This window comes from Colossoma macropomum, unplaced genomic scaffold (genome assembly GCF_904425465.1).
Source record: "Colossoma macropomum unplaced genomic scaffold, Colossoma_macropomum, whole genome shotgun sequence".
Taxonomy (NCBI): Eukaryota; Metazoa; Chordata; class Actinopteri; order Characiformes; family Serrasalmidae; genus Colossoma; species Colossoma macropomum.
Window position 1 is genome coordinate 1,600,590 of NW_023494806.1, and position 26,606 is coordinate 1,627,195.

General features: G+C 39.4%; 1 protein-coding gene across 1 annotated transcript; it reads left to right on the forward strand.

Moving 5' to 3' along the window:
• On the forward strand, positions 1–26,606 carry chfr (checkpoint with forkhead and ring finger domains, E3 ubiquitin protein ligase). The gene is made up of 18 exons (XM_036598902.1): positions 1–111; positions 1,414–1,571; positions 5,864–5,963; positions 6,404–6,513; positions 8,066–8,125; positions 9,513–9,710; positions 11,434–11,586; positions 13,205–13,343; positions 14,053–14,207; positions 15,697–15,859; positions 16,093–16,235; positions 16,599–16,715; positions 18,266–18,349; positions 18,569–18,639; positions 20,757–20,844; positions 21,388–21,495; positions 23,328–23,400; positions 26,135–26,606. Exons 2-18 carry the CDS (start codon positions 1,454–1,456, stop codon positions 26,175–26,177), a joined length of 1,923 nt encoding a protein of 640 aa, XP_036454795.1. The 5' UTR covers positions 1–111; positions 1,414–1,453; the 3' UTR covers positions 26,178–26,606.

The window sequence follows — 26,606 nt, forward strand, 5'->3', positions numbered from 1 at the left end:
GAGAGAGAGAGAGAGAGAGTATAAGTAAGTAAACAGGACTCTGCCTCTGCTTTGGCAGGAAGTGCTGAAGGAATGAAAACATTGGAGCAGCAGTGCGGATCAAACTGAGAGGTAAAAATGACTCGGATTGACTTCGTGCTTCGTTTTTTTCTGTCTGAATGCAGTTTTTCAGTTTGGTTTAATCGGAGAAGTTTGTTTTAAGGGTAAAGTGTGTGGTTAAGGTTGCTGAGCTAGCAGAGCTAACGCTGCTGTTTAAAGCGCTGTTCCTAGGCTAGCTACGCTAACTAAGCTAACTCCCTCTGAGCGCCGTTTTATTCGTTCACTGTAGTTTTAAACAAGCTTAATAAACTCTGACTGACAACACAAATCAGCTGCACTGACTGTTTGTCCAGCACACTGTTGTTTTACTGCTCCGGGGTTAGCGGGCTGGCTAACGCTGTTAGCCGGCTAACGCTGGATGTAGTTTTTGGCTGGAGCAGACTTTAAACCAAATTCAGCGGTTTTAGACTTGTTTGTTGTCTCACATCGTCACAAACAGATAAAGACCTAATTAACAATGCAGATTTAATGCAGTTCAGCTTCCTATTCTTATTCGCCAGCTTTGTTTTCACATCATCCCGTTCCAACTTAAATGGTGCAGCAAGTATATGTAACTGCTGCACCATTTAAGGTGGAACGGGGAAACAAGAAGCTGGCAAATAGGAAAACCAGCTCAGTAAAAAGACCAATATAATTAAAGCTTATTTCCCTATGTCAGTAAGATATTAAAGGAGCTCATTTAAAACTCTACCTTAAGATAATCAGCGAGAAAACTAGTTTATTTAGTTTATTTCAAACCTGTAAAATGAGTAGTTTAGGTTTAAAACCAGCCCGGTTTGTTTGAAACTGTAACAGTGATTTATTTGTGCTCCTAATAGTTGAAAATACTTTTAAGTAGTTGAAAATGTAAGGAAATATCAGTAAGAATGAGTCCATTGGTCAGTAGTGCTAGTCATTATTAATAGAAGCATTTGAAACTGCTGAACTCATCACTGTGTAGTTCCTCTTGAACACATGACCATAAATTCTTATGAATTTTGAGCACACTTTAAAAAAAAAAGATGGTTCTTCAAGGGTTCTTTAATAAAGGGGGTGCTTTGCATGGTGAAATAGTTCCTCAGATCGATGGAGAATCTTGGATATGGTTCTAGATGGCACTAGAAAGGGTCGTAAAAATAGAAGAGTCCTTTTTGTGCTGCTATATAGAACCATATACAGCACGTTCTCCATCAGTCTGAAGAGCTGTTTCACCATGCAAAGAGCCGTTTGAGCATGCACATGGTTCCATATAGAACTCATGGTTCTAAATAGAACCTACTAAAGAAGCCTTGAAGGATCATCTTTTTAAGAGTGCAGATGTTGTGCTCTGTTTAGATGTGTGTGACCTGAAGTCTGACCGGCTGAGACGAGGAAGATGGATCCGGAGAGCAGAGGGCGGCCGTGGGGGAAGCTAGTCAGGGTGGGAGCGTCTCCACAGACTGAACTAACACTACTGCTGACCAACCGAGAATGCACTATCGGCAGGAGGAAAGGTGGGTTGCGCTGTTTTACTGTGATATTGGCACAAATATTGGTAAAAATCATGGTAGACTGTACCATTTTAATACACTCTCAGATAAAAAAAACAGCGAGTTAAACTGCTTTAATGCAATATTAAGACAATAAACGAACAGTTATACTGTTTTAATCCAATATCAAGACAATAAACGGACAGGTATACTGTTTTAATCCAATATCAAGACAATAAACGGACAGGTATACTGTTTTAATCCAATATCAAGACAATAAACGAACAGTTATACTGTTTTAATCCAATATCAAGACAATAAACGGACAGGTATACTGTTTTAATCCAGTATCAAGACAATAAACGGATAGGTGTACTGTTTTAATCCAATATCAAGCCAATAAACGAACAGTTATACTGTTTTAATCCAATATCAAGACAATAAACGAACAGTTATACTGTTTTAATCCAATATCAAGACAATAAACGGAGAGTTATACTGATTTAATCCAATATCAAGACAATAAACGGTTAGTTATACTGCTTTAATGCAGTATTAAGACAATAAACGGCGAGTTATACTGTTTTAATCCAATATTAGGACAAGAAATTGTGGGTTATACTGCTTTAATGCAGTATTAAGACAATAAACGGCGAGTTATACTGTTTTAATCCAATATTAGGACAAGAAATTGTGGGTTATACTGCTTTAATGCAATATTAAGACAATAAACGGCGAGTAATACTGTTTTAATCCAATATTAGGACAAGAAATTGTGGGTTATACTGCTTTAATGCAGTATTAAGACAATAAACGGCGAGTTATACTGTTTTAATCCAATATTAGGACAAGAAATTGTGGGTTATACTGCTTTAATGCAATATTAAGACAATAAACGGTGAGTTATACTGTTTTAATGCAATACTGGTTAAACTGTTGGTAAAAGTAAAGGTAGTTTGTGCCATTTTATTGTGATTTCTGGGCAAGAAATGGTGGGCTATGCTGGTTTAGTGCAGTACATCAGGCCAAGGAAATGTGGGTTATATTGTTTTAGTGCAATATTGAAACAAGTAAATGTGACTTACACTGTTTTAATGCAACATTGGTGCAAGTATTGGTAATGTTAATGTAGACTGTGCTATTTTAATACATCTTCAGAGCAAGAAACAGTGGGTTTTACTGTTTTAATGCAATATCAAGACGAGAAACAAGTAAGGTAGACTATACGATTTAAACACTGAGTGTGTTTACATACACTTAATACCATCATAATCTGAATTCTGCAGTTATCTGATTATTAAGTGGCCGTTTAAACAGCACACAACGATTTCTTATCGATTAAGGTCTATAAATCTGATTAAGAAATCTGGTAAAGAGGCTGGATTTGAGCTCAGTTTTGGAGTTAAACTCTCACTCTGATTTCTTTCGTTTCTCTCAGCCTGAGCATGTTTGAAAATAGAGCGCTGTCCCAGAAACAGCGAGCAGCGTTTAACACAGCACAACACTTTTGGAGCGACGCTGAAACCAAATACATCCTTGACGAAATGAAGGATTTAAATGTTCTTCATCTTCTAGATGATGTATGTTCATATTTTTAGCTAAAAAAAAGGCACAGGCTGACATTTGAGTTTTACGTTAACATCACGTCTTCCTCTGTGAGTTTATTGGCTGCTTGTAAAGCAGAAATCCGATTACTGTCTGACTCATGTAAACCGGGATTTTCCCCATTATCTGTTTACCCAAGAGCATGAAAACACACTGAACCAGTTACTGACACGATCTGATTTTCTGCAGTTATCAGATTATTAAGTGTAAACACACTGAACCAGTTACTGACACAATCTGATTTTCTGCAGTTATCAGATTATTAAGTGTAAACACACTGAACCAGTTACTGACACAATCTGATTTTCTGCAGTTATCAGATTATTAAGTGTAAACACACTGAACCAGTTACTGACGCAGTCAGAGTTTCTGCAGTTATCGGATTATTAAGTGTAAACACACTGAACCGGTTACTGACACCATCTGATTTTCTGCAGTTATCAGATTAAGTGTAAACACGCAATCAGTTACAGACACAATCCGATTTTCTGCAGTTATCAGATTATTGAGTACATGTAAACACACTCTAAGTTTGTAGTTTATACTAATTTTAATATCAGTGGAAAAAATCTGATAATACTGTTTTTATGCAATATTGCTACAAGTACTTTACTGACTTAATGCACGACGATCTTTAAACATGGATTCTTAAATGGTTCTTGTGTCAGAAAAACGCTTAAATGCTGTAGAACATATACATTATTGCACATCTTGTTTATGCAAATAGTTCTTTAAAGAATTGCTTAGAAAGTGTATGTAAAGAAGCAACTGATACTTATACTGTAATGCTACAATAGGACAAAAAAAAACTGGGATTTACATTTTTTTTGCACTTTTCGAGCACGTAGAGGTGGGTTTTAATGCACAATTTGGGTAAATTAAGGTGGGTCATACTGTTTTAATTTAATATTAGGATAAGGGAAGGTGAGCTATACCATTTGAATGCATTATTTCTACAAGAAATGGTGAGTTATCCCACCTTAATGCAATATTGGGGCAATTAAAATTGGTTTATACTGTTAATTGTAATATTTGTATAAGAAAAGTTGAGTCACAATGTATTTTTATGCATGTTTAGACTGAGGAAAAGGTAGGGGATATTTTTTTAAAGCACTTTTGGGACAAATAAATGTGGTTAATGTTCTTTTAATGCAATATTGAGGCAATTAAAATTGGTTTGTACTACTTTATTGCGATGTCTCTATAAAAAAATTGAGTCACAATGGTTTTTATCCAGTTTTAAACCAAGGAAAGGTTGGGGGTGTTTTTCTTAATGCACTGTTGCAACAAATAATTGTGGTTTATACTGTTTTAATGCAGCATAGTGAGAAGGAAAGTTGGGTTATGTTGTGCGAATGCAATGTCAGGACACACAAACGTGGGCTGTAGTGTCTTAATGCAGTGTGTTTATGCAGATAAGTTTTAGAAAAAGAAAGGAATTTTGTAACTAAAGGAATTCTGACGCTTTCCAGGACACTTTTGGCATTTTTGACGAATGCTTGGAAATCAGCCTCTTTAGTTCCACTCTTTTCCAACCCTTTGTCAGAACTGTTCTGTGGGAGACGTTCTAGTCACCCTTCAGGAGTGTCTGGACTTTATTCAGTGAGTTCATGCCGTGCACAATACCCTCTTTAGTTCAGCAAACTCAGGCAACCCCCTCCCCACCAATAATAACAAAGGCGTCTATTGAGCCCATGCGTGCGGAATATTAAGTAGGTTTTTGTGTGGGACGGTTCTGTCTCCGTGACTCCGTCTACGTCTGTCTCGTTTTGTGCACTTTAATGTCTGCTTCCCAACTTAAAATGAAGTGATATAAATTCATACGTCTGGCTGAGCTGTGTTAACCCGACGCTGAGGTCTCACGTGTTTGGGTATCAGACGTAAGCGTACATTTTAGTGTTATTAAATCATTATTTCTCCAGATGGAAGGTGAACAGAAGGCACAATAAGGAAGTTTCACACCAAAATAAAGTGGGGGGGGGAGAGTGGAACCACTTTTGGATGCCTAATGAGTAACGATTAATCGTTTTTATATCGAAATCACAATTTTTAAATCTGCAATTTTAAAGCCTGCGTTATCAAAAGTTTTAAGTGTGGAAATTTAACCTAATAACACAGCTTGTGAACTGCCTGTGGATGATTTAGACCAATCAGAGGCAACCAAACTGAATGAACCCAACACCATTCGCCAAACTAAATGGGCTGTAAGATGCTTTACAGACTGGCTGGAACAAAACAACATTAATACTGATCTGGCAAAAACTGACAAAACTGAGCTGAACTTGATATTGCGGCAGTTTTATGGCTCAGTCTGATTTGGTCAGACTCTGAAGATCAGACTACACGTTTGGCGAATGGTGTTGGTTCATTTCTGGCTGATTCCAGGTTGGTTAGCTGTTCTTCTGTCACAGCTGCCGACTGAAAAGCTGCTCAGTGGTGATGACAGTTTGGGAATTTAGTGTAAGGAACTATACACTAACTATACACAACTATAACTTGGTGAAGGAACTGCGAACATTAAAACATATTAAACGCCGCGTTCACGGCCCAGTTTATTAATTTATTACTGTATTTATTTAACTGTTGTATTAAAGCAATAGAACACTCGAGGAGTGTGTTATCGCCAATTTCGCGATCACACACTCCCTCTCAGGTCCTACTGCTTAAATATGTTTTTAATTAATGTTTATAATTATGTGTTTGTTTTCCAGGTTGTGATCTTTCCTTTCCTGCTAATAAGCTGGTCTCAGGAGATCATTGCAAAATCACACAAGATCAGACCTCAGGGCAGGTGTGGCTCGAGGACATGAGGTGAGAGAGCACCTGCGTACCTGATTCAGGGTGGTTTGGTGTGAAATGGTTCAGATGTCTTTACAGTGGTGGTGATAGGAACCAGGGGTCGCCATGACTACAACACAAATATAGACATTTTATTTACTATCCAGACCCACCAGTGAACCTACACGAGTCTTCTGAGTTTATATGGAATGTTGATGATGGAAAATAGTGGAAAATCTGAAATAATAAGTTTTCTTTGGGGACTATTTTGCCTCACAGCGCCCTACGTATTATGTATCCCTCCACCATGAATGGATTTTAAGGCCAAAATCTTCTCAAAACTACCTTAAAACAAAGTGTCCGATATCAGGCAGTGAATTCATAACCGTCTCATGTAGTAGCTTTGTGTTTAAGTAGTGAACCAATACCGCTGTACTTATTTGGTAATTCGCTCTCCTGTTTGTTTCCTCCAGCACTAACGGCACAGTAATAAACATGTCCAAACTGGTGAAGAAACAGAGCCACCTGCTGCAGAACGGAGACGTCATCTACTTTGTGTACAGGAAGAGTGAACCAGAGCAGAGTACGACACGCACTGACCGGGTCTTTCTCTCTCTCTGTCTTTCTGTCTTTATTTCTCTTTTTCTCTCTCTCTCTTTCTTGCTTTCTTTTTTTTCTTTCTTTCTCTTTCTGTCTTTTTCTTTCTCTCTTTCTTCTCTCTCTCTCTCTTTCTCTTTTTCTTTCTCTGTCCTTTCTTTTTTCTCTGTCTGTCTGTCTGTCTGTCTTTTTCTTTCTTTCTTTTTCTTTACCTGTCTCTCTCTCCTTTTCTTTCTTTACCTGTCTCTATTTCTCTCTCATTTTCTTTCTCTTTCTTTCTTTGTTTCTTTCTCTCTTTCTCTTTCTTTCTTTCTGTCTTTCTTTTTCTTTACCTGTCTCTTTTTCTCTCTCCTTTTCTTTGTCTTTTTTTCTCTTTTTGTTTTTGTCTCTCTTTCTCTATTTCTCTTTTTCTTTCTCTCTTTCTTTCTTTACTTTTCTTTCTCTGTCCTTCTTTCTTTCTTTTTTCTGTCTGTCTGTCTTTCTTTTTCTTTCTTTCTTTTTTCTTTACCTGTCACTCTTTCTCTCACCTTTTCTTTCTCTCTTTGTTTGTTTTTCTTTCTCTCTGTCTTTCTTTCTTTACCTGTCTCTGTTTCTCTCTCCTTTTCTTTCTATTTCTTTCTCTCTTTTTTTCTTTGCCTGTCTCTCTCTCTCTCCTTTTCTTTCTCTTTTTTTCTCTTTCTTTCTTTCTGTCTCTCTTTCTCTATTTCTCCTTTTCTTTCTCTTTCTTTCTTTACCTGTCTCTCTTTCTCTCTTCTTTTCTTTCTCTCTTTCTTTCTCTTTTTCTTTTTTTCTTTCTTTCTTTCTTTCTTTCTTTGTCTGTCTTTCTTTCTTTGTCTTTTCTCTTTTTAAATAGGTGTTTTGCATGCTGTGCTATAAATACTAGGTTTTAACTCTGAGTTTGCTAAATGCTGATCTTGTTTAAGTTGAGTTAAAACAGTGCACATTAAAAAGATGGTCCTTCAAGGGTTCTTTACTAAAGGCAATGGTTCTATATAGAACCATGATATCTATATAGATCCATTTCTTGCTTAAATTGTTCTCTGCACAGTGGTTCTTCAGATTCATGATTCTGTATAATACCTTTTTGAAAATGGTTCTATATAGCACCAAGAAAAGTGTTCTGCTGTTGTTACAACGTCAAACTTGTAGCAGTAGAAGAACCCTAGTTTCTGAAAGGCCTAGTCCATACAAGCAACATTTTGTGAAAATCTCCACAGATATTAGTGTCAAGATATTAGTAATTAATAATCCTTCCAACCAGTTAAACACCGATCACTGTTGGATGAATGTCATTAATCTCTCATATACAGTCAGTCGCCATCTCTGTAGATTTGTTGATATTAAGCTATAAAAATGAACCTTTCTTCACTGCACAAACTCGGAAACGGATCATGTTTTTTTTTAACTGTATAATAATAATAATCGGTAAGGTAGCTAATTATTTTACTTGAAGCTGATTGTTCTGCATGCCCTGCTCTATAATGTTCAGTAGGTGCTGGTAGAGAATCTTAGTAAAAGCAGATGTTGTTGTTTTACAGATATTGCTTATGTGTATCAGGCCATCAGTCCCAAGCAGACGGACTCTCAGGATACTGAAGGTGAGTGAATTTATTTATCTGCTTCATTACATCTTATCATGGTTCTAACCTGATTACAGGATTCACTTCCTGCCAAAAGTTCACTTATTTTTAAATTTTCTGAGTAATGTTTGATTTATTTTTTTTCCTCTAAAGCAGGGTTGGGCGATAGTCTGTATTGCTTTTTGATTTTAGTGCTACACAATGAGCACTATAATGGGTGTGTGTGTGTATGTACATATTTATGTATGTATATACACTGTAAAAAGTGGCTCATCAGATCTACCTAAAAGATCCTTGTTTCTATGCTCATTGTCCATTTTATCAGCTCCACTTACTATATAGGTGCACTTTGTAGTTCTACAGTTACAGACTGTAGTCCATCTGTTTCTCTGATACTTTGTTAGCCCCCTTTTACCCTGTTCTTCAGTGGTCAGGACCCCCATGGACCCTCACAAAGCAGGTACTATTTGGGTGGTGGATCATTCTCAGCACTGCAGTAACACTGATGTGGTGGTGGTGTGTTAGTGTGTGTTGCGCTGGTCTGAGTGGATCAGACACAGCAGTGCTGTTGGAGTTTTTAAACACTGTGTCCACTCACTGTCCACTCTATTAGACACTCCTACCTTGTTGGTCCACCTTGTAGATGTAAAGTCAGAGACGATAGCTCATCTGCTGCTGCACAGTTTGTGTTGGTCATCCTCTAGTCCTTCATCAGAGGTCACAGGACGCTGCCCACAGGACACTGCTGGCTGGATATTTTTGGTTGGTGGACTATTCTCAGTCCAGCAGCGACACTGAGGTGTTTAAAAACTCCAGCAGCACTGCTGTGTCTGATCCACTCAGACCAGCGCAACACACACTAACACACCACCACCACATCAGTGTTACTGCAGTGCTGAGAATGATCCACCACCCAAATAGTACCTGCTCTGTGAGGGTCCATGGGGGTCCTGACCACTGAAGAACAGGGTAAAAGGGGGCTAACAAAGTAGGCAGAGCAACATCTTTCAGTAAGTACTTTAAAATCTGAAAGATCCAATTTGCATATGGTTCCATATGGTACATTTTAGAAAATGATTCTGTATAGCACCAAAATGGTTCTGCTACAGTTACAGTATTACGCTTGTAACAGTAGAAGAACCCTTTTTGGTGCTGTATAGAACCATATACAACACATTCTCCAATATGAAGAACCATTTCACCATGCAAAGAACCATTTAAGCATCAAATGGTTCTAATATAAAACTTGTGGTTCTAAATATGACCCTTGAAGAACCATCTTTTTTTTAGGTAGATTAGTTGATTACCGATATAATGGACAGTGGCCGCACTGGTTTAGACAGAATGTTGTTGGACTGTGTTTGGGTTCTCAGGACTGATTAAAGCTGTTGTGTTTGTGTTTTAGACGCTGTGAGGAACAGCTGCTCTGCTGTGATGGATCTCATTGATCCGGATGTGGATCCTGCTCCGGTGGAGCCCGTTACTCTCCCCAGTTTTCCTCTGGAGAAGCAGCTTCTTCCGGGATACGAGGACCAGCCAAGCACCTCCGGCTCCGGCGCCCATCTCTACCCAACGCTGTACACGCACACCGTCGCTGCCACAAGTAGGAGTTCACACTGTCAGTGAATGCTGACAAACCTCAGACACTAAGCATACACCATATAGACAAAAGTATTGGGACACCTCCAAATTACACCCACAGAAGCTTATATGAGTCCCATTCTAAATCCATAGGCACTAATATGGAGTTGGTCCCCCTTTTCAGCTATAACAGCTTCCACACTGATGTTGGACGAGAGGGCCTGGCTCACGGTCTCCATTCAGGTTCATCCCAAAGGTGTTCTGAAGGAGATTTTTAATAAATATACCCTTAATCAGTAATCAAATAGATTAGATATTGTAATCAATAATGAAATAGGTAGTATTGGCTAACAGAGAATATTAATTTTCTCACAAAGGGTCGACCTTAGACTGTCTGCATAGGAGATTCTAGACACTGGAAAGCAGCTGGGTTCACAGAGAGGCCTGTGTGTACCTACTGACCCAGTGAAGAGAGGGGCAAGTTGATCTTGAAAGGTAGAGCAGGCTGGTAAAAACCTGTTGAAGCCAGTTTTTAGGAGTGAGCTCAACATGTGGTGGCCAAATCGATGGATGAAGAGATGCACCTATTAGAGAATAAGCTAATTTCAAAATATGAGCAGTTAGGCGGGGGGATATCAAACTACCCCAGATAAGTAGTATATAAACTGTTGTTTGGAACACTGTATTTGCACAGTTGGGTCTCTTGAGACTCTGTGCCACTTGATGCTGAAATAAAGAAGAAGACTTTTCCCTCTTTCACAAACTCAGCATCTGAAGACTCTTTCATTTTTGACATCTTTTGAGAACCTACACTAATGACTGTTCTAAGTGTTAAGCCGGTATTAAAAGATTTCTTTTTGTTTATTCATAGTATTATGTTGGAGGCCTGGGGTTGAAGGGGACAGCCCTTGGTCCCAGTAGTTTGATGGGGTTGAGGTCAGGGCTCTGTGAGGGCCAGTCAAGTTCTTCCACGCCAAACTCACCCAGTCAGGCCTTTATGGAGCTGCTTTGTGCACTGGGGCTCAGTCATGCTGGAACAGAAAAGGTTCTTCCCCAGACTGTTCCCGCAAAGTTGGAAGCGTACAGCTGTCCAGAATGTCTTGGTGCTGAGGCATTAAGATTCCCTTCACTGGAACTGAGGGTTCTAGATCAACCCCTGAAAAACAGCCCCATATCATCATCCCTCCTCCACCAAACTCTACAGCTGCCACAGTGCAGTCAGGCAGGTAACGTTCTCCTGGCATTCGCCAAACCCAGACTCGTCCATCAGACTGACAGATAGAGAAGCTGATTCGTCACTCCAGAGAACACGTTTCCACTGCTCCAGAGTCCAGTGGCGGCGCTTTACTCCACTCCAGCCGACACTTGGCATTGCGCATTTTGATGGCTTGTGTGCAGCTGCTCAGCCATGGAAACCCATTTCGTGAAGCTCCTAACATGCAGTTCTTTTGCTGATGTTGCTTCCAGAGGCAGTTTGGAACTCTTTAATGAGTGATTCAGTAGCGGATAGACACTGTGCTCTTCAGTACTCCCCCCACTCTGAGAGTTTACGTGGTCTACAGCTACAGCACGACAGAAATTTCACAAACTGACTTGTGTATTCTGTCTAATTAAGTGAAAGAACTCTTTGTCAGTGAACATTTTCATCAGTGATAATGTTGATGTGGATGGTTAGCAAATTGTTTTTGTTTTTGTTTTGTTTTCCTGTAAATACGACTGTGATCTAAGGTCGGTGTGTTTTGCAGGTTACGGTGATGTGACTCTAACAGAGCCGTCAGCGATCCGGCAGAAAGTTCCAGAGTGCAGCACCGGAGTCTCCACCCCAAAAAGCCTCACGCTGAAGCAGACGAGAGAGATGGACGAGGGGGCGGGGCCAGACAAGAAGAGACAGAGAACAGGTGGGAGTTAAATCAGTGTCACCAGAACCTGAACCTGAATTCCTGATGCTTTTTCAGGTTAAGAAATTCAGATTGTAAAATTCAGGTCTGGAAATTCAGGTTGTAAAATTCAGGTCTGGAAATTCAGGTTGTAAAATTGAGGTCTGGAAATTCAGATTGTAAAATTTAGGTCTGGAAATTCAGGTTGTAAAATTCAGGTCTGGAAATTCAGGTTGTAAAATTCAGGTATGGAAATTCAGGTTGTGAAATTCAGGTCTGGAAATTCAGGTTGTAAAATTCAGGTATGGAAATTCAGGTTGTGAAATTTAGGTCTGGAAATTCAGGTTGTAAAATTCAGGTATGGAAATTCAGATTGTAAAATTCAGGTCTGGAAATTCAGGTTGTAAAATTTAGGTCTGGAAATTCAGGTTGTAAAATTTAGGTCTGGAAATTCAGATTGTAAAATTCAGGTCTGGACATTCAGGTTGTAAAATTCAGGTCTGGACATTCAGGTTGTAAAATTTAGGTCTGGACATTCAGGTTGTAAAATTCAGGTCTGGAAGTTCAGTTTGTAAAATTTAGGTCAGGAAATTCAGGTTGTAAAATTCAGGTTGTAAAATTTAGGTCTGGAAATTCAGATTGTAAAATTCAGGTCTGGAAATTCAGATTGTAAAATTCAGGTCTGGAAATTCAGGTTGTAAAATTTAGGTCTGGAAATTCAGATTGTAAAATGTAGGTCTGGAAATTCAGATTGTAAAATTCAGGTCTGGAAATTCAGGTTGTAAAAATTTTAGGTCTGGAAATTCATAGAAATAACACGTGGCGTTGTGTCAGAAAGCTCTGAATCTATAGTTTAAGGTGGAATTTGAAGTTTTTTAATATTGCTAATGATTGTAAAGTTGTTCAAGGTCAAACACAGTTTGTCCTAAACGTTTCACCGGTGCAATGTTGATCCTTAAAGGGTTAGTAAAGTTTAAAACACTGTTTTTCCAGCCCCTTTTCCTCTGTAATGGCACTTTTTTTTATCCTAATCTAACTTTTACTTTTTAATTTGATCTATCCTAGTTTTATTTTATTTTTAACTTTTTAATTCTTGACAATTTTACTAATTCATAACTTTTCATTTTAACTATCCTAATTTAATTTCTAGTTTGATTTTTAATTCAGTGATTTTCTCTTTCAAATCTATTGTTTTAATTATGTTTTTAATTTCTCTTCTCATTTATTTTTTAAACAACTCTATTTTCTGACTGTATTTTCTCATTCGTAAAGCACTTGGAATGACAGCAGTGTATGAAAAGGTGCTATATTAATAAACCTGCCTTGCCTTTAAGTTGGCACTAATTAAGCTTACAAGTAAGCACTAATGCAGTAACACATTAGTACTAATGCAGTCATCATTAATAAAGCTGGGTCTGCATTATTAAGGTAAATAACACAGCTGCTTTGTGTTAACAGCATCTTTGGAGTGATTTTTTTAAAATTTAGTTATTTTTTGAAAAGCAACGGTGAAAATCAAACATTGCTTATTATAGTGCCTGTTTATGATGGTGAAATAGACAAAAATAAATACTTTTTCTTTTTATAAATAACATTTTATAAATAATTTTCTTTCTCTTTCTATTTATCTCCTCCTCAGATGACCCACACGAGTTGGGCTCCTCCATCAGCGACTCTGCAGCTCCTGCTAAAACAGGGAAGGACGGAGAGAAAACTGACAAGATGGAGGAGTCACTCACCTGCATCATCTGCCAGGACCTGCTATACGACTGCGTCAGGTGAGGCAGCATGTTTAATGCACACATTTAATGCTTAGCTTTTTGGAGGTTCATACAGATATACTGAGGGATATCGTTAGAGTACACTAATAATAATATAACAAATACCAGCAACGTTATTACCAGAGGTCTCTATTAGGGTGAGCAGTATGTCAAATACAGTTGTGTGCAAAATATGCACACCTACTGTTTTATTTACTGAATTTGAGGCAGTGGGAAGAAAAATGAAACATAAAATGTTGTAAAATGACGACACATTTTATGGCATTATTTTGTTTTTTTACAATTTGTTAAACTCTTCAAAAACTAGAAATTGTGCTCTAAAATTAGGGTTTTAACCTCACAACATTTTAAGACATTTTCTCTATACACTACGCCTAACATTCTGACCACCTCCTTGTTTCTACACTCATTGTCCATTTTATCAGCTCCACTTACTATATAGGTGCACTTTGTAGTACTACAGTTACAGACTGTAGTCCATCTGTTTCTCTGATACTTTGTTAGCCCCCTTTCACCCTGTTCTTCAGTGGTCAGGACCCCCTTGGCCCCTTACAGAGCAGGTACTATTTGGGTGGTGGATCATTCTCAGCACTGCAGTAACACTGTGTTAGTGTGTGTTGTGCTGGTGCGAGTGGATCAGACACAGCAGTGCTGAGGTTCTTTTTAAAAGCGTTAGCAGTGCCGTTTTAAGTCTCTGTGTTTGTAGTCTGCAGCCCTGCATGCACACCTTCTGTGCAGCGTGTTATTCTGGCTGGATGGAGCGATCCTCTCTCTGCCCCACCTGTCGCTGTCCTGTGGAGAGAATCCGAAAAAACCACATCCTCAACAACCTGGTGGAGGCGTACCTGCAGCAGCACCCAGGTGAACACCACACTTGTTCTCTCAGCCTTTATGTACCACACCTCGGCTTTTCCCACACGTCCCTCGCCTTTATACACACCTGTCCTCAGCCTTTATACACACCTGTTCCCTCGGCCTTTATACACCACACCTGTTCCCTCGGCCTTTATATGCCACACCTGTTCCCTCGGCCTGTATACGCCACACCTGTTCCCTCGAACTTTATACACCACACCCATTTCCTTCTGTCTTTAAACCCTATGCCTGCACCCACGACCTGTAAACTCCACGACCTGTAAACTCCACGCCTGTTCCCTCAGCCTGTATACGCCACACCCGTTCCATCGGCCTTTGTACACCATGCCTGTTCCCTCGGCCTTTAAACACCACGCCTGTTCCCTCGGCCTTTGAAACACCACGCCTGTTCCCTCAGCCTGTATACGCCACAGCCCGTTCCCTCGGCCTTTAAACACCACGCCTGTTCCCTCGGCCTGTATACGCCACACCCTTTCCTTCGGCCTTTAAACACCACGCCTGTTCCCTCGGCCTTTAAACACCACGCCTGTTCCCTCAGCCTTTATACACCACACCTGTTCCCTCGGCCTTTATACACCACACCTGTTCCCTCGGCCTTTATACACCACACCTGTTCCCTCGGCCTGTATACGCCACACCTGTTCCCATCGAACTTTATACACCACACCCATTTCCTCTGTCTTTAAACCCTGCCTGCACCCACGCCTGTAAACTCACGACCTGTGAACTCCACGCCTGTTCCCTCAGCCTGTATACGCCACACCCGTTCCATCGGCCTTTATACACCACGCCTGTTCCCTCGGCCTTTAAACACCACGCCTGTTCCCTCAGCCTGTATACGCCACACCCGTTCCATCGGCCTTTATACACCACGCCTGTTCCCTCGGCCTTTGAACACCACGCCTGTTCCCTCAGCCTGTATACGCCACACCCGTTCCATCGGCCTTTATACACCACGCCTGTTCCCTCGGCCTTTAAACACCACACCCATTTCCTTCTGCCTTTAAACACCACGCCTGTTCCCTCGGCCTTTAAACACCACGCCTGTTCCCTCGGCCTTTAAACACCACGCCTGTTCCCTCAGCCTGTATACGCCACACCTGTTCCATCGGCCTTTATACACCATATCCATTTCCTTCTGCCTTTAAACACCACGCCTGTTCCCCCGGCCTTTAAACACCATGCCTGTTCCCCCGGCCTTTAAACACCACGCCTGTTCCCCCGGCCTTTAAACACCACGCCTGCTCCCCCGGCCTTTAAACACCACACCTGTTCCCTCAGCCTGTATACACCACACCTGTTCCCTCAGCCTATATACGCCACACCTGTTCCATCGGCCTTTATACACCATATCCATTTCCTTCTGCCTGTAAACACCACGCCTGCACCCGCGACCTGTAAACACCACACCTCAACTGCCCATGGCCTTGAATCTATCTATCTCACTCTCTCTCTCTCTCTCTCTCTCTAATAGAGAAGTGTCGTAGTGAGGAGGATCTGCGCGGTATGGACGCTCGTAATAAGATCACTCAGGACATGCTGCAGCCGAAGGTGGAGCGCTCCTTCTCTGATGAAGAAGGGAGCTCCGATTACCTGTTCGAACTTTCCGACAACGACAGTGACACGTCAGACATGAGGTCAGACACACTTTACGCACTTCTGCTTAGTTTATTTATGCCTTTTTTACTTTTAAACAGTAGCTAGAAAACTGATTGTGCAGCTGATTTGCTCATTTAAATTGTTAATAATTTTATTTTTGGGCTCTACTGGAATAGATTTACCTCCCGAAGAGCCCAGTGTGCTGGAAATGGTCAGCCGCCCACTCTGTTCTGATTGAAACTGTAAAAAATTTTTTCACTTTTATCCACAGCCAACCCTACATGACGTGTAGGCAGTGCCCAGGGTACCGAAAAGACTTTAGCCCTGCCCCCTGGATCTGTAGCTCCTCCCAGGAGGAGGGGTCAGTGAAAGCACCAGGAGACGGCCCCTCAACATCCACTGATACCTGCACAGGTAAGGCACATCTGCACATATTGAAATTCAACAGTGAAAAAAGAGTGATTTTGTCTTTGATGTATGTGCGCCTTTAATACCAATATATGTAAATGATCTCTGTTCTGATTGGCTGCCCTGTACTTTAATACCAATATATGTAAATGATCTCTGTTCTGATTGGCTGCCCTGTACTGTGCCTCATTCAAAAAGCATTTGGAGCTGAAACTCTGCTTAGAACTCAGTGTGAGTGGGCGGGGCTAAACGGCTGTAAGCTGAATAGGTATGTAAATGAGTTGGTTCTTCTTTTATTAATCTCTCTCTCTGTCTGTCTGTCTCTCTCTCTCTCTCTCTCTCTCTCTCTCTCTCTCTCTCTCTCTGCAGCCTCTCAGGAGTTTAGGTGTCCTCCTCAGGGTGGTCACCTGATCTGTACCTGCTGCCTGCAGCCCATGCCGGACCGCCGCTCCGAACATGTCGGCCCTCAGGGTTCCCCTCAGCACTGTGAGTGTCTGTCACACAACACACAACTCCCACCCACACCCACTTAAAATAATGGCTCTTTAAGGGTTCTTTAGTAAAATAATAGTTATATATAGAACCAGGAACACTCATAGAACCCTTTGCATGATTAAAGCGGTCCTTTACATCGTGAAAGCGTTCTTCAGATTGATGCTGATGGTGCTGTATATGGTTCTATATAGAACCTTTTTGAAAAGGGTTCGTCTGTTGTTACAAGCTTGACATCATAACTATAGAAGAAACCTTTTTGGTGCTACATAGAACCCTTTGCAAAAGGTTCTATATAGAACCATCTACAGCACAACCTGCATTAATCTGAAGAACCTTTTCACAGTGCAAAGAACACTTTAATCATGCAAACATATACGAAACAATTAACAGTAGCTGCTCTGCTGTGTGCTGTTGTAAGGGAATGGCTAGACTTCCTCTCTTCCTCTCCTGCACCGGATATAGCAACTGTTCAACGTTCAAGCTTTTTCTGCTGATACTGGTTTGAGGACCAGGAACCGTAATACAGAACCGTTCTATCATTCCTCCTAAGTTAAGATCTGACAAAGTCAAGATAAGATTTTTCACAGGTTTGTTTAACAGAAGCAAAGCTTAACTTAATTTAGGAATATCTTGTCTTATTGAATCATATCTAAAGTTAGGAAATCTTAAACTACTCTATCAAAGTCAATAATTCACTGTTATGTCTGTTGCCTAGCAACCGACCATACATACACAGCTGAAACGTAAACACGTCATCAAAATAATGTTAAAAATGTGAGTCACAGCTGCCTTTACTGATGTAAAAAAGGTCAAACTAAACAAAAGTGTGATAAACTGTAAGTCTTGAATGCTGTGAGAGCGCCCCCTGCTGTTTATCAGAGCGTCGCCGCTCCCCAGTTTCAGTCTCCATTTCCCAAACGCTTTAGCCGAGCGCGCTAACGTTACTCCTCCTCATAAACAGACACACGTTCAGCTCCGTCTCCTCATTATTCACCACCATCACTGTAATATTTCATCATCAACATTAACACACGAAGGTGATCAGAGGGGCGGTGGAGATCGAGTCTGCAGCGTCTGAGATCTTTAAAACGCAGAGTTAGAAAAGAAAATCATCTCACAGTGAAAGCAGCGTTTTACAGTAGGAATAAATGGAGCTCATTATGCTGGTAGTGAACTATGCTGCTGACACAGCTGCCTAAAAACCATAGAAACGGACCTTAAACAGAAGTGAGGACCCTGTTGGGGTTCATCCTAAAGTTAGGACAGGATTTAGGAGGTTTAGTCTAGTTAGGATGTTTGTGTGATGCTGTTTTCTTATCTGGAGTTCATGATGAGATTATGAAGGTAGGAACTGTTATTATGGAATAGATACTGTCCGAAATTCAGTCCGTACTGAAGTCGTCATGGAGACTAAACAGATAAGATTTCAGAGTTAGGATGTTTCTGTAATACAGCATCTTAATTTGATCAAAAATGGTTTATTTTTATCTTATTGCGTATGTAATTTTAAATTTATTTGTTTTTTGTCTCCTCTTTCTCAGGTATGGTGTGCCAGAGGCCGTTCTGTCACCTGTACTGGGGCTGCCAGCGAATCGGCTGTCAGGGTTGTCTGGCACGTTTCAGTGGTAAGTCCCTGATTGGTTGAAGTGTGGTGAAGTCCTAGAATGCTAATTTTGTAACTGGTTTTGTTTAGTTTTGTTGTTATACCCTGAGTGTTCACCTACCTTATAGCTGGAGTTGCTCCAGTAAGGAAATCCCCTTCCACCCCTCTGCTTACAATCATGGTTCTCCAGCATCCACAGCTCAGTTCGCCTGATTTAAAGCGTCTGCGTTTCTGTCCACAGATCTGAACCTCACGGCTAAATGTCTGGATGGAGTCCTCAACAACAATAACTATGAGTCTGAAATCCTGCAGGTAAGAATCCTTTAGTTAAACTTTAAATTTAGATGTTTTTAATTTATCATGCATTTAGTCTAAATTACAGAGCCCATGAGAGGACATGGGGATTTTTGTAACCTTCTGATAATTATCTCATTTTCACAGGATAATTATGTTGAGATTTATAGAGAAAACTCATGAGAGAATGGTGGATTTTTTTTAATAGTAATAACAATAATGATAATAACGTTAATAATGATAATGATAATGAATAATAATGATAATTTTAATAGCACCTTTCATACATTAAAAATGCAGTTCAAAGTGTTTCACAATACAAAGTAGAAACAACAGAGGAAGAAGAGAAAAAAGATAATCAAAAATAAAAACTAAAATACCATAAAAAAGAATATATAGCAGAAAAGGGATATATTAATAATTACAATTAAGAAGCACAATATAAGAAAAAGAAATATATATATAAATATATATATATATATATATATATTATATATATATATATATATATTATGCAACTAACAAAAACATAAGTTATAGTAATATTTCACTAGAAACAAAGGAAACAATAAACTGTTTAAAAGCTAAAGTACAGAAATATGTTTTGACTGTTTTTAAAAACATTTACAGGGTGGGTGACTTAAAAACATCAATATTTGATTTTAATTTATTTATTTATTTTTTTCTTTTTTACTTTGTTATTATTATCTCAAGATCATTTTCTTAGGATAATTAATTTAAGACACATAGAGAAAACTTGAGTATTACCCACTCTGCCCTCTAGATGGCATCAATGCGCCGTTCAGGCAGCATTGCTTTATCTCCCCAAGTCTGGTGTCCATTTTTCAGGGCTGCTTCCATTGGAAGCATTAGAACAGTTCCATTGGTGTCCATTGGAACTGTTCTAATGGAAATTAAGCACGACACACTTAAAAAAGATTCTTCTAGGGTTCTTTAGTAAAGAAAATGGTTCTACATAGAGCCATGGACCCCTTAAAGAACCCATTGCATGATTGAAGGGTTTCTTTGCATAGTCCAGTTGTGCTTCACATTGATGGAGAATGTGCTGTAGATGGTTCTATATTGGACCTTTTTAAAAAGGGTTCTATATAGCACAAAAAAAGGGTTCTTCTATTGTAACAAGCTTGACATCGTAACAATAGAAGAACCGTTTTTGGTGCTCAATAGAACCCTCTATATGGAACCATTTACAGCATGTTTTCCATCAGTCAGAACCCTTTTGCGATGCAAAGAACGCTTTAATCATGGAAGTTTTATTTGAGTGTATTATTAATCATAATAATAATAATATATTTTGTTACCTATTATAGAAAACTTGTTTATTTTTATTTTTATTTGTTTGTTTGTTTGTTTATTTTAAATCCTTGTCCTTTTGTGGGCTCCGTACTAATTTGATTTAATTTGTTTTTCATTATTACTTTTAATTTTAGGTCTTCATATAAACTACAGTGTTATAGTTTTCGAGTGTATTGCTTATTATGCTGTGTAAAACTCTGGAATATGATATTCAACTTTAAATTAAAAGTATTATATTTATGTCTGCATGTACAGTTGTATGCAAAAGTTTGGGCACCCCTGGTCAAGTTATGTTACATGTTTTGTTGAATTGTGAAAATAGCCGATCCTCTACAGAGACACACTTCTGCTCATTTTAACACACAATTACTGTTTATTTGCAGAATTTAACATAGAAAAACGCAGTCTGTGTAAACGTAATGACACGTTTTGCATTTTATGTTTTATTTTTTCCAGTATGTTAAACTCAGCGAATAGAAATTGCAGCTAGAATTTGCAGGAAAATGCCATATTTAAGTTCACTGTAGAGGATGTGTTCATTTACTTTCACTTAGAAAAACAACAAGTCAGTAATAGTAGTATGAGTACTAGAAGACGGAGTAACTGGATGGGGATAGTAGAAGTAGGAGTCGTAATTCAGTTAATGAAGCCCTCGTTATATTTCTTAATAATTGTTGTTAATTGTTTTGACTGCAGTTTTCTAGGATGTGACCGTAAAATGTAATTTGCCTAGATTTTGTTTATGATCTTTTATGTTTTGGTCTTTTTACTGTCATTGTGTGGTTTATAATTGCTCTTTTTTTTCCCCTGTGTGTCAGAACTATTTGACTTCCAGAGGAAAGACTTGGCGAGAGATGCTACAGGAAGCTCTTCAGGCCATACAGCAAGGCCTCTACCATCTCACTGGTAAAATACACAGTGATGGTGCTGCTGTAGGGATTTACAAAGAAAAAGAATTATTTGCTTTTATATTTTAATATCACCTTTCGGTTCAATTTGCAAAATCATTATGCTTAAATCATTATGCTTGAAATCTGTTAAAGAACTAATGTTTTCATTTTTAAATTACAACCCCATTGGGACGCTGTGCAGAATGTAAATAAAAATAGGATGCACTCATATGCAAATTATGTAAACCATATTTTTAAAGGAACATACTACAAAGACAACATATCAAAATACTTGTTATTGTATATCAAATACAAATTGTTAATATGAGAAGTGATTCCAAACTTTTGAGCTGAGTGTAGTAACAATGAGCTACAGGCTGCAGTTAATTTATGACTTGTATTTGAAACTCATGAACTTCTGTAAAGTCTGAATTTCCATAGGAATTTAGATTATACTCCAAATTGCGCTGTTTGAATTGTAATGGATTTTATCCCTGACCTTGTTACAGATCTCCTTTTAAAGCGTTCTTTGTGTGTGTTTTGTGTTTTTCTTTTTCAGATTATCGTATCAATGCCAGCTCCCTGCTGTGTTACTGCTGCGGGCTTCGTTTCTTTAAAGAACTCGCCTACAAATACAGAGAGAACATTCCTGCTTCTGAACTCCCAGGTAAAAACACAGTGACCTGATCTCCACTGCCTTTCAGTCCAGAGAAAAACAGCTGCATGCATTATGAGTGAGCCAACGTGGAAATTATGATTTTTGAAGAGTATGTGAAGCGGCCGCTCTCGCTCCCACTCCGCTCCCACTCCGCTCCGGGTTTTGCTTGCCCACTCACCACTCGCACATCAGAGAAAACCCGCTCCACATCCGCTCTGTAGTCTTCATTCTTAACTTTTATTACATTTAATTTTTCATAAATGTCTGGAGAAGACACTGAGTTCAACAGACCTACAGTGAGACGCTTCTGACTTTGTACACTCCTGCATTTTGTGCTTTCGTTTTTTTTTGTTTTTTTTTGAGAGAACCATAACGTGTTATACATCCCCAGATTCAGCACAACCACAGCTAATAAAATGTCATTCAACAAATATTTCTCCACACTGTATTTGTGAAATAGACCATAAAACCATTTAAACCAGCTTATTTTTTTACAGTTTTGTTGAAAAAAAATTTAAACCAAGATTTCAAAAGAAAATTTTTAACACAGAGAACTGGATAAAACTCTTTGACCTAAATTACAAGTTATTCAAAGCTTATTTACAAGTTTTCCACTTTGTTTTCATGTTCTGCCCTTTTTTTTTTAGCAGTGTCCCTCTGTGTTTATGGGGCACAGCTTGTTTATGAAAGTCCTCTGGGCAGTTTCTGTCCACAGTTACTGAAGAGCACTCAAACTTCACACTGCAAAAAATAGTATCTTGTCAAGTGAAATTATCTTTATTCTGTTTCGTATTTTGAGATCCTTGAGCACTGATTATAAGATGATTGAGCTTATTTTTAGGCATATTTTAGTTTTATTTTATTAAGTTTTATTAAGTAATGTTATCTCACTATACTGGAAGGTAATGTAGCTTATTTCAGCTCGTTTCTTAAAACAAGCAAAATTACCTGCCAATATAGTGAGAATTTTGCTTAATAAAATTACTTGGATCTAGTAAAAATGTTTGGAAATAAGTTAAATAATCTTTAAATAAGCTTACAACAATCTAAACAGGAGAAATATTGGATTTATTAACTAGATTTAAGATGAAGGAGGGCAGTTTTTATCATCTGCCTCGTGATGTTAGAGCTCCTGTGTCTTTAAGCCCTGCCTCCTGATGAGGCCAGTGCGCTCTGATTGGTCAACTCGCCCCCTCTGTTCTGATTGGTCGACCACCAGAGCGTTTCCGCCCCTTCACGTTCCGCCCCTGTCCTGCAGTCTGCAGACAGACCCTTCTCTCCTGAGCAGCTGTAACTCCACTGTGGCTGTTTTTCCAGCAGCGTCGGTTCTGTCGGTTCTCAGTTTGATCCAGAGTTAATCCTGAATGTCCGGTCAGCGTCTCTCCACACGCTACAGCACTGAACACTCTCTTCCTCTTCCAGTAGCCGCTGTGCGCTGTGTGAGGGGGCCGAGCTCGCCGGTAGGCGGGCAGTAAGGACTGTGTTCCGAGATGATGTCATCTTGTAACAAAGGAAAAGGCTGGAATTCCAATGAGACGTTTCAGGCAGCTGACAAAAGTGGGTTCTGTCGGGGAGAGTTTCTCCCTCTGGAGGGAACACTGAGCTTTGTGACTTTGCAGAACATTTACATGCACAAAAAGCTCCATAACTAAAGCAGAGAGAAAAACCTGAAAAGCTCAGTAGGTCCCCTTTAAACAGTAAGCGCTATGCAGGTATTCTCCTGTAGGGATGTAGATCCATTCATTGGCCAGAAATCTGCAGCAGGTGTACATGAGTGGCAGCATTCTTCATCTTGTCTGATGTTTGCATGCTTGAAGCTGAAAGTCTTTTTGTCTTCTCAGCTGCTGTGACCTCCAGACCGGACTGCTACTGGGGACGCAACTGCCGCACGCAGGTCAAAGCTCACCATGCAATGTAAGAGCCTCATAACTACTGACAGTGCATTCTCAGCATTAGGCCTGGAACCAATGATTAGTTCTACGTTGATTTCTGTATTTATATAGATTAATCGGCTTTTAATTTTATGGTGCAGTGAAACAGAAGCCATATCGCCCCATGCTGTGTTACAGACTGTCACATTACTGTTTCAACTCTGTTGTAGCACAGTTCACTTAAACATACAATATAATACACATACACTAAACAATATACAGTACAATCCACAATATCGCTGCCGTCGGATCAAAGCCTCGTATCTCCAAAATAGTAACTTTACAGGAGAAGGAAAAAACATACTTTACTTTTAACGCAAGTCAATGGAACCGGACTTTTTCCACGTCATTTTGGGCCGTTTCTTTTGGTCCGTTCGTCATGAAATTTACACACAACCTAAAAGACAAAAGGCACTGTGAATTATGTCAAAAACTGAAAAATGACAAAAATGGATATACAAGGTTTTTCTTCCGACAGGAACGATATACAAGATTTAATACACAAGAATCATGAATTGCACAATAATTTCATCTGTGTGCCCTCACAAGTCTGGAAATCTTAGTCGGACTCTGTTTACATTACTCAGAGTTTAGTAACCTTACAGCAGGAGGGAAAAAGCTGTTCTTGAAGCGGATTGTTTTAAGCCGGGGTTACACTACACGACTTTTACCCCCGATTCTCAGTCTGGCTGAGTCTGAGCTGGTCGGCTCTAGTCTGCAGATGTTTGGGTTAGTCGGAGTCGACAGTTGGAGAGAGAGTCGAGTCGTGTGTGAGGGACACAGATTTAGTTTTACAGCCTCCTGATCGCGTTTCAGACGAGTCAGAGTTTATCAAACGTTTGATATTTTTTTTTTAACCTGACTCTGATTGTAATCTAGTGTAAACTGGTCAACGACTCAATCTGACTGGATTCCACCAACAGTCAATGAAAACTGAGAGCGCGAAAGAAGAAAATACAGCTAAACAAAGAAAAATGGTGAAAAGTCTCTCACGTGTGGAGCGAAGCTTTTTAATGAGCTGAGTTTAAGGCACAATCGAGTTTATGTACGTTTAAAACTCTAAAAAACACCGAACTGATCACATTTTTTTAATCCATGATCCACTTAAACATGTTTACCTGCTTTACTGTTTCAGCACAAACAGCAGAGAAAACAGCAGCAGCAGCTCATGTTTGTTTATTTGCGTCACCTAGTAACGGGAGAACGCAAGAGTTTGTGAGAGTTCGCGTGAGTTCAGTGAGTTCCATTCAGTTCAGCAATAGCATAAAAGTTGAGTAGTATGTGATTCCTAATCGCTTAGTGTGGATCCCGAATATTTCAGTCACCCAAAAAAATCTGCAAAATTCGGTCAGATAGTGCGAGACACCCAGTCTGTTATAATCTGCTACGACTTCAAAATTTGTGTAGTGAACCCAAGGCTTTAGTTTTTATGGATCTGTAGCTCCTCCCAGAAAGAAGAGTTTGGAAAAGATGAGAAGAATCTTTAATTATTCTCTTTGCTCACTTCAGGTTGTGCTGAATGTAAACAGAATCAATGGAAGGAAGTGATATTCCAGTTGTCTTTGAAGCTTTACTCACCTTGCATTTTTAATAAGTACATTACAATACAATAGTACAATATACAGCAGAATCCAAAAGTCTGAGACCACATTGAAAACCAGATTTTTTTCATTTAAACCTTAAAATAAACAGCAGAACATTTTAGAATAAAAAAAAAGCAACAAAGAAAAGCTTTGAGAAGTCAATGAATGAAGAATAAGCGAGGGAGGGTGAATCCTCTCCGTCAAAGAAGAGGAAACATGAAGAGGCAAAACGAAATCAGACGCCGTAGGTTCTGCTACACGCTTGGAAAGGGAGGGGTGAGGGAGCGGAATTCAGCAGGTTGCAATCTGCAATCTCACCACTAGAGGCCACTGAATTTTACACATTGCACCTTTAAAGAGTAACTACACCCCACGATTTCCAGCTAACTCCACCCTTGGCTCAACATTGAAAAATGCTGAAAAAATGGGAGGGGCACTGCAGTGATCTAAGGGTTTAGAGGTGGGGCTGCGAGGGAAGCCGGGTGGGCTGGGCGGCTGGACTGCTGTGGTTTTAGAGCTAGCGTACGTTAGCTACCAGAAAATATGGAGAGTGACAGAATCAAACAGCACTTTACCAACTGAGGGGGCGCTGCAGAGGTGGAATTGACCACGATAAAAATGATCTTTCCAAACTGTAAAAATATGTGTTCACATTTTAAACAAGGCTGGTGTAATTTCTCATCGCAGAGCATTTCAGCTGTTAATGGGAGGAAAAAAAAGGTCTGGGTGGAGTTACTCTTTAAGAAGTCAGAATCTGCTTTTTACTCGGATTGTTATGTTGATAATACAGTTTGTAAGGAAACACTGTGTTAAATTAGAAAAGAGTGCAAAACAGAATAATTTCCACTAGTGGTCTCAGACCTTTGGGCCTCGCTGTACCTACACACTGTATAAAATTTTTACTTTATTGGATAATAAATAAATAATAAGCAACTTTTTAATAGTGAACATTTATTTTGACTTTGTCCACTAATCCTTGTAGTCGTTTGGTCGTGACATTTTGTGTAATTCATTCTTCTGCCAGCAGAGGGAGACTTTTCCACATGTTAAACATTTTCTCATTGTTTTCCTCTCAAGTCAGTTTGGAAGAGCCACACAAATATTATTAACATTTTGTTCTTTCTGTTTTTTTAGGAAATTCAACCACATATGTGAGCAGACCCGTTTTAAAAACTGAGGCAGCGGAGGATTCGTTGTGGATCCTGTTCACTTCCCAACAACACAGACTATCAAAGTTATATTCCTGGGTTTATTTCTTTACTCCTGTAGCTGGTAGTAATCTAGATGTTTTTTCATATGCAAAATCAATCACGTGGGTATTGAATGGCTCATATTTGGCCAGACGGACAGACGTCAGTACGTATGGATACGTTATCTGAAGCTGCACTTTCCTCATTCCATTGTTCGTTCAGGTCGTTGCTGGTAGAATCTCTAGTTTAAAGATTTCATAGTAAAATCGGATGAAACAGGCAATCAGAACAGACTTCTGTACTGTGAATACGTGGCTCGATGGAGCCCTGTGCATAATAAGTGACTCAGCAGTGCCGGTTAATATCCAGATGTGACTCAGCTAAACCTTGTGCCTAATAATAATAATCTAAAAACA

Excerpts from the sequence above, each read along its gene's own strand:
- chfr (XM_036598902.1), top strand. The coding sequence starts at position 1,454 with ATGGATCCGGAGAGCAGAGGGCGGCCGTGGGGGAAGCTAGTCAGGGTG. Across the intron at positions 6,514-8,065 it reads GAAGAGTGAACCAGAGCAGA|ATATTGCTTATGTGTATCAG; the intron begins GTACGACACGCA and ends GTTGTTTTACAG. Across the intron at positions 18,350-18,568 it reads TTGTCTGGCACGTTTCAGTG|ATCTGAACCTCACGGCTAAA; the intron begins GTAAGTCCCTGA and ends TTCTGTCCACAG.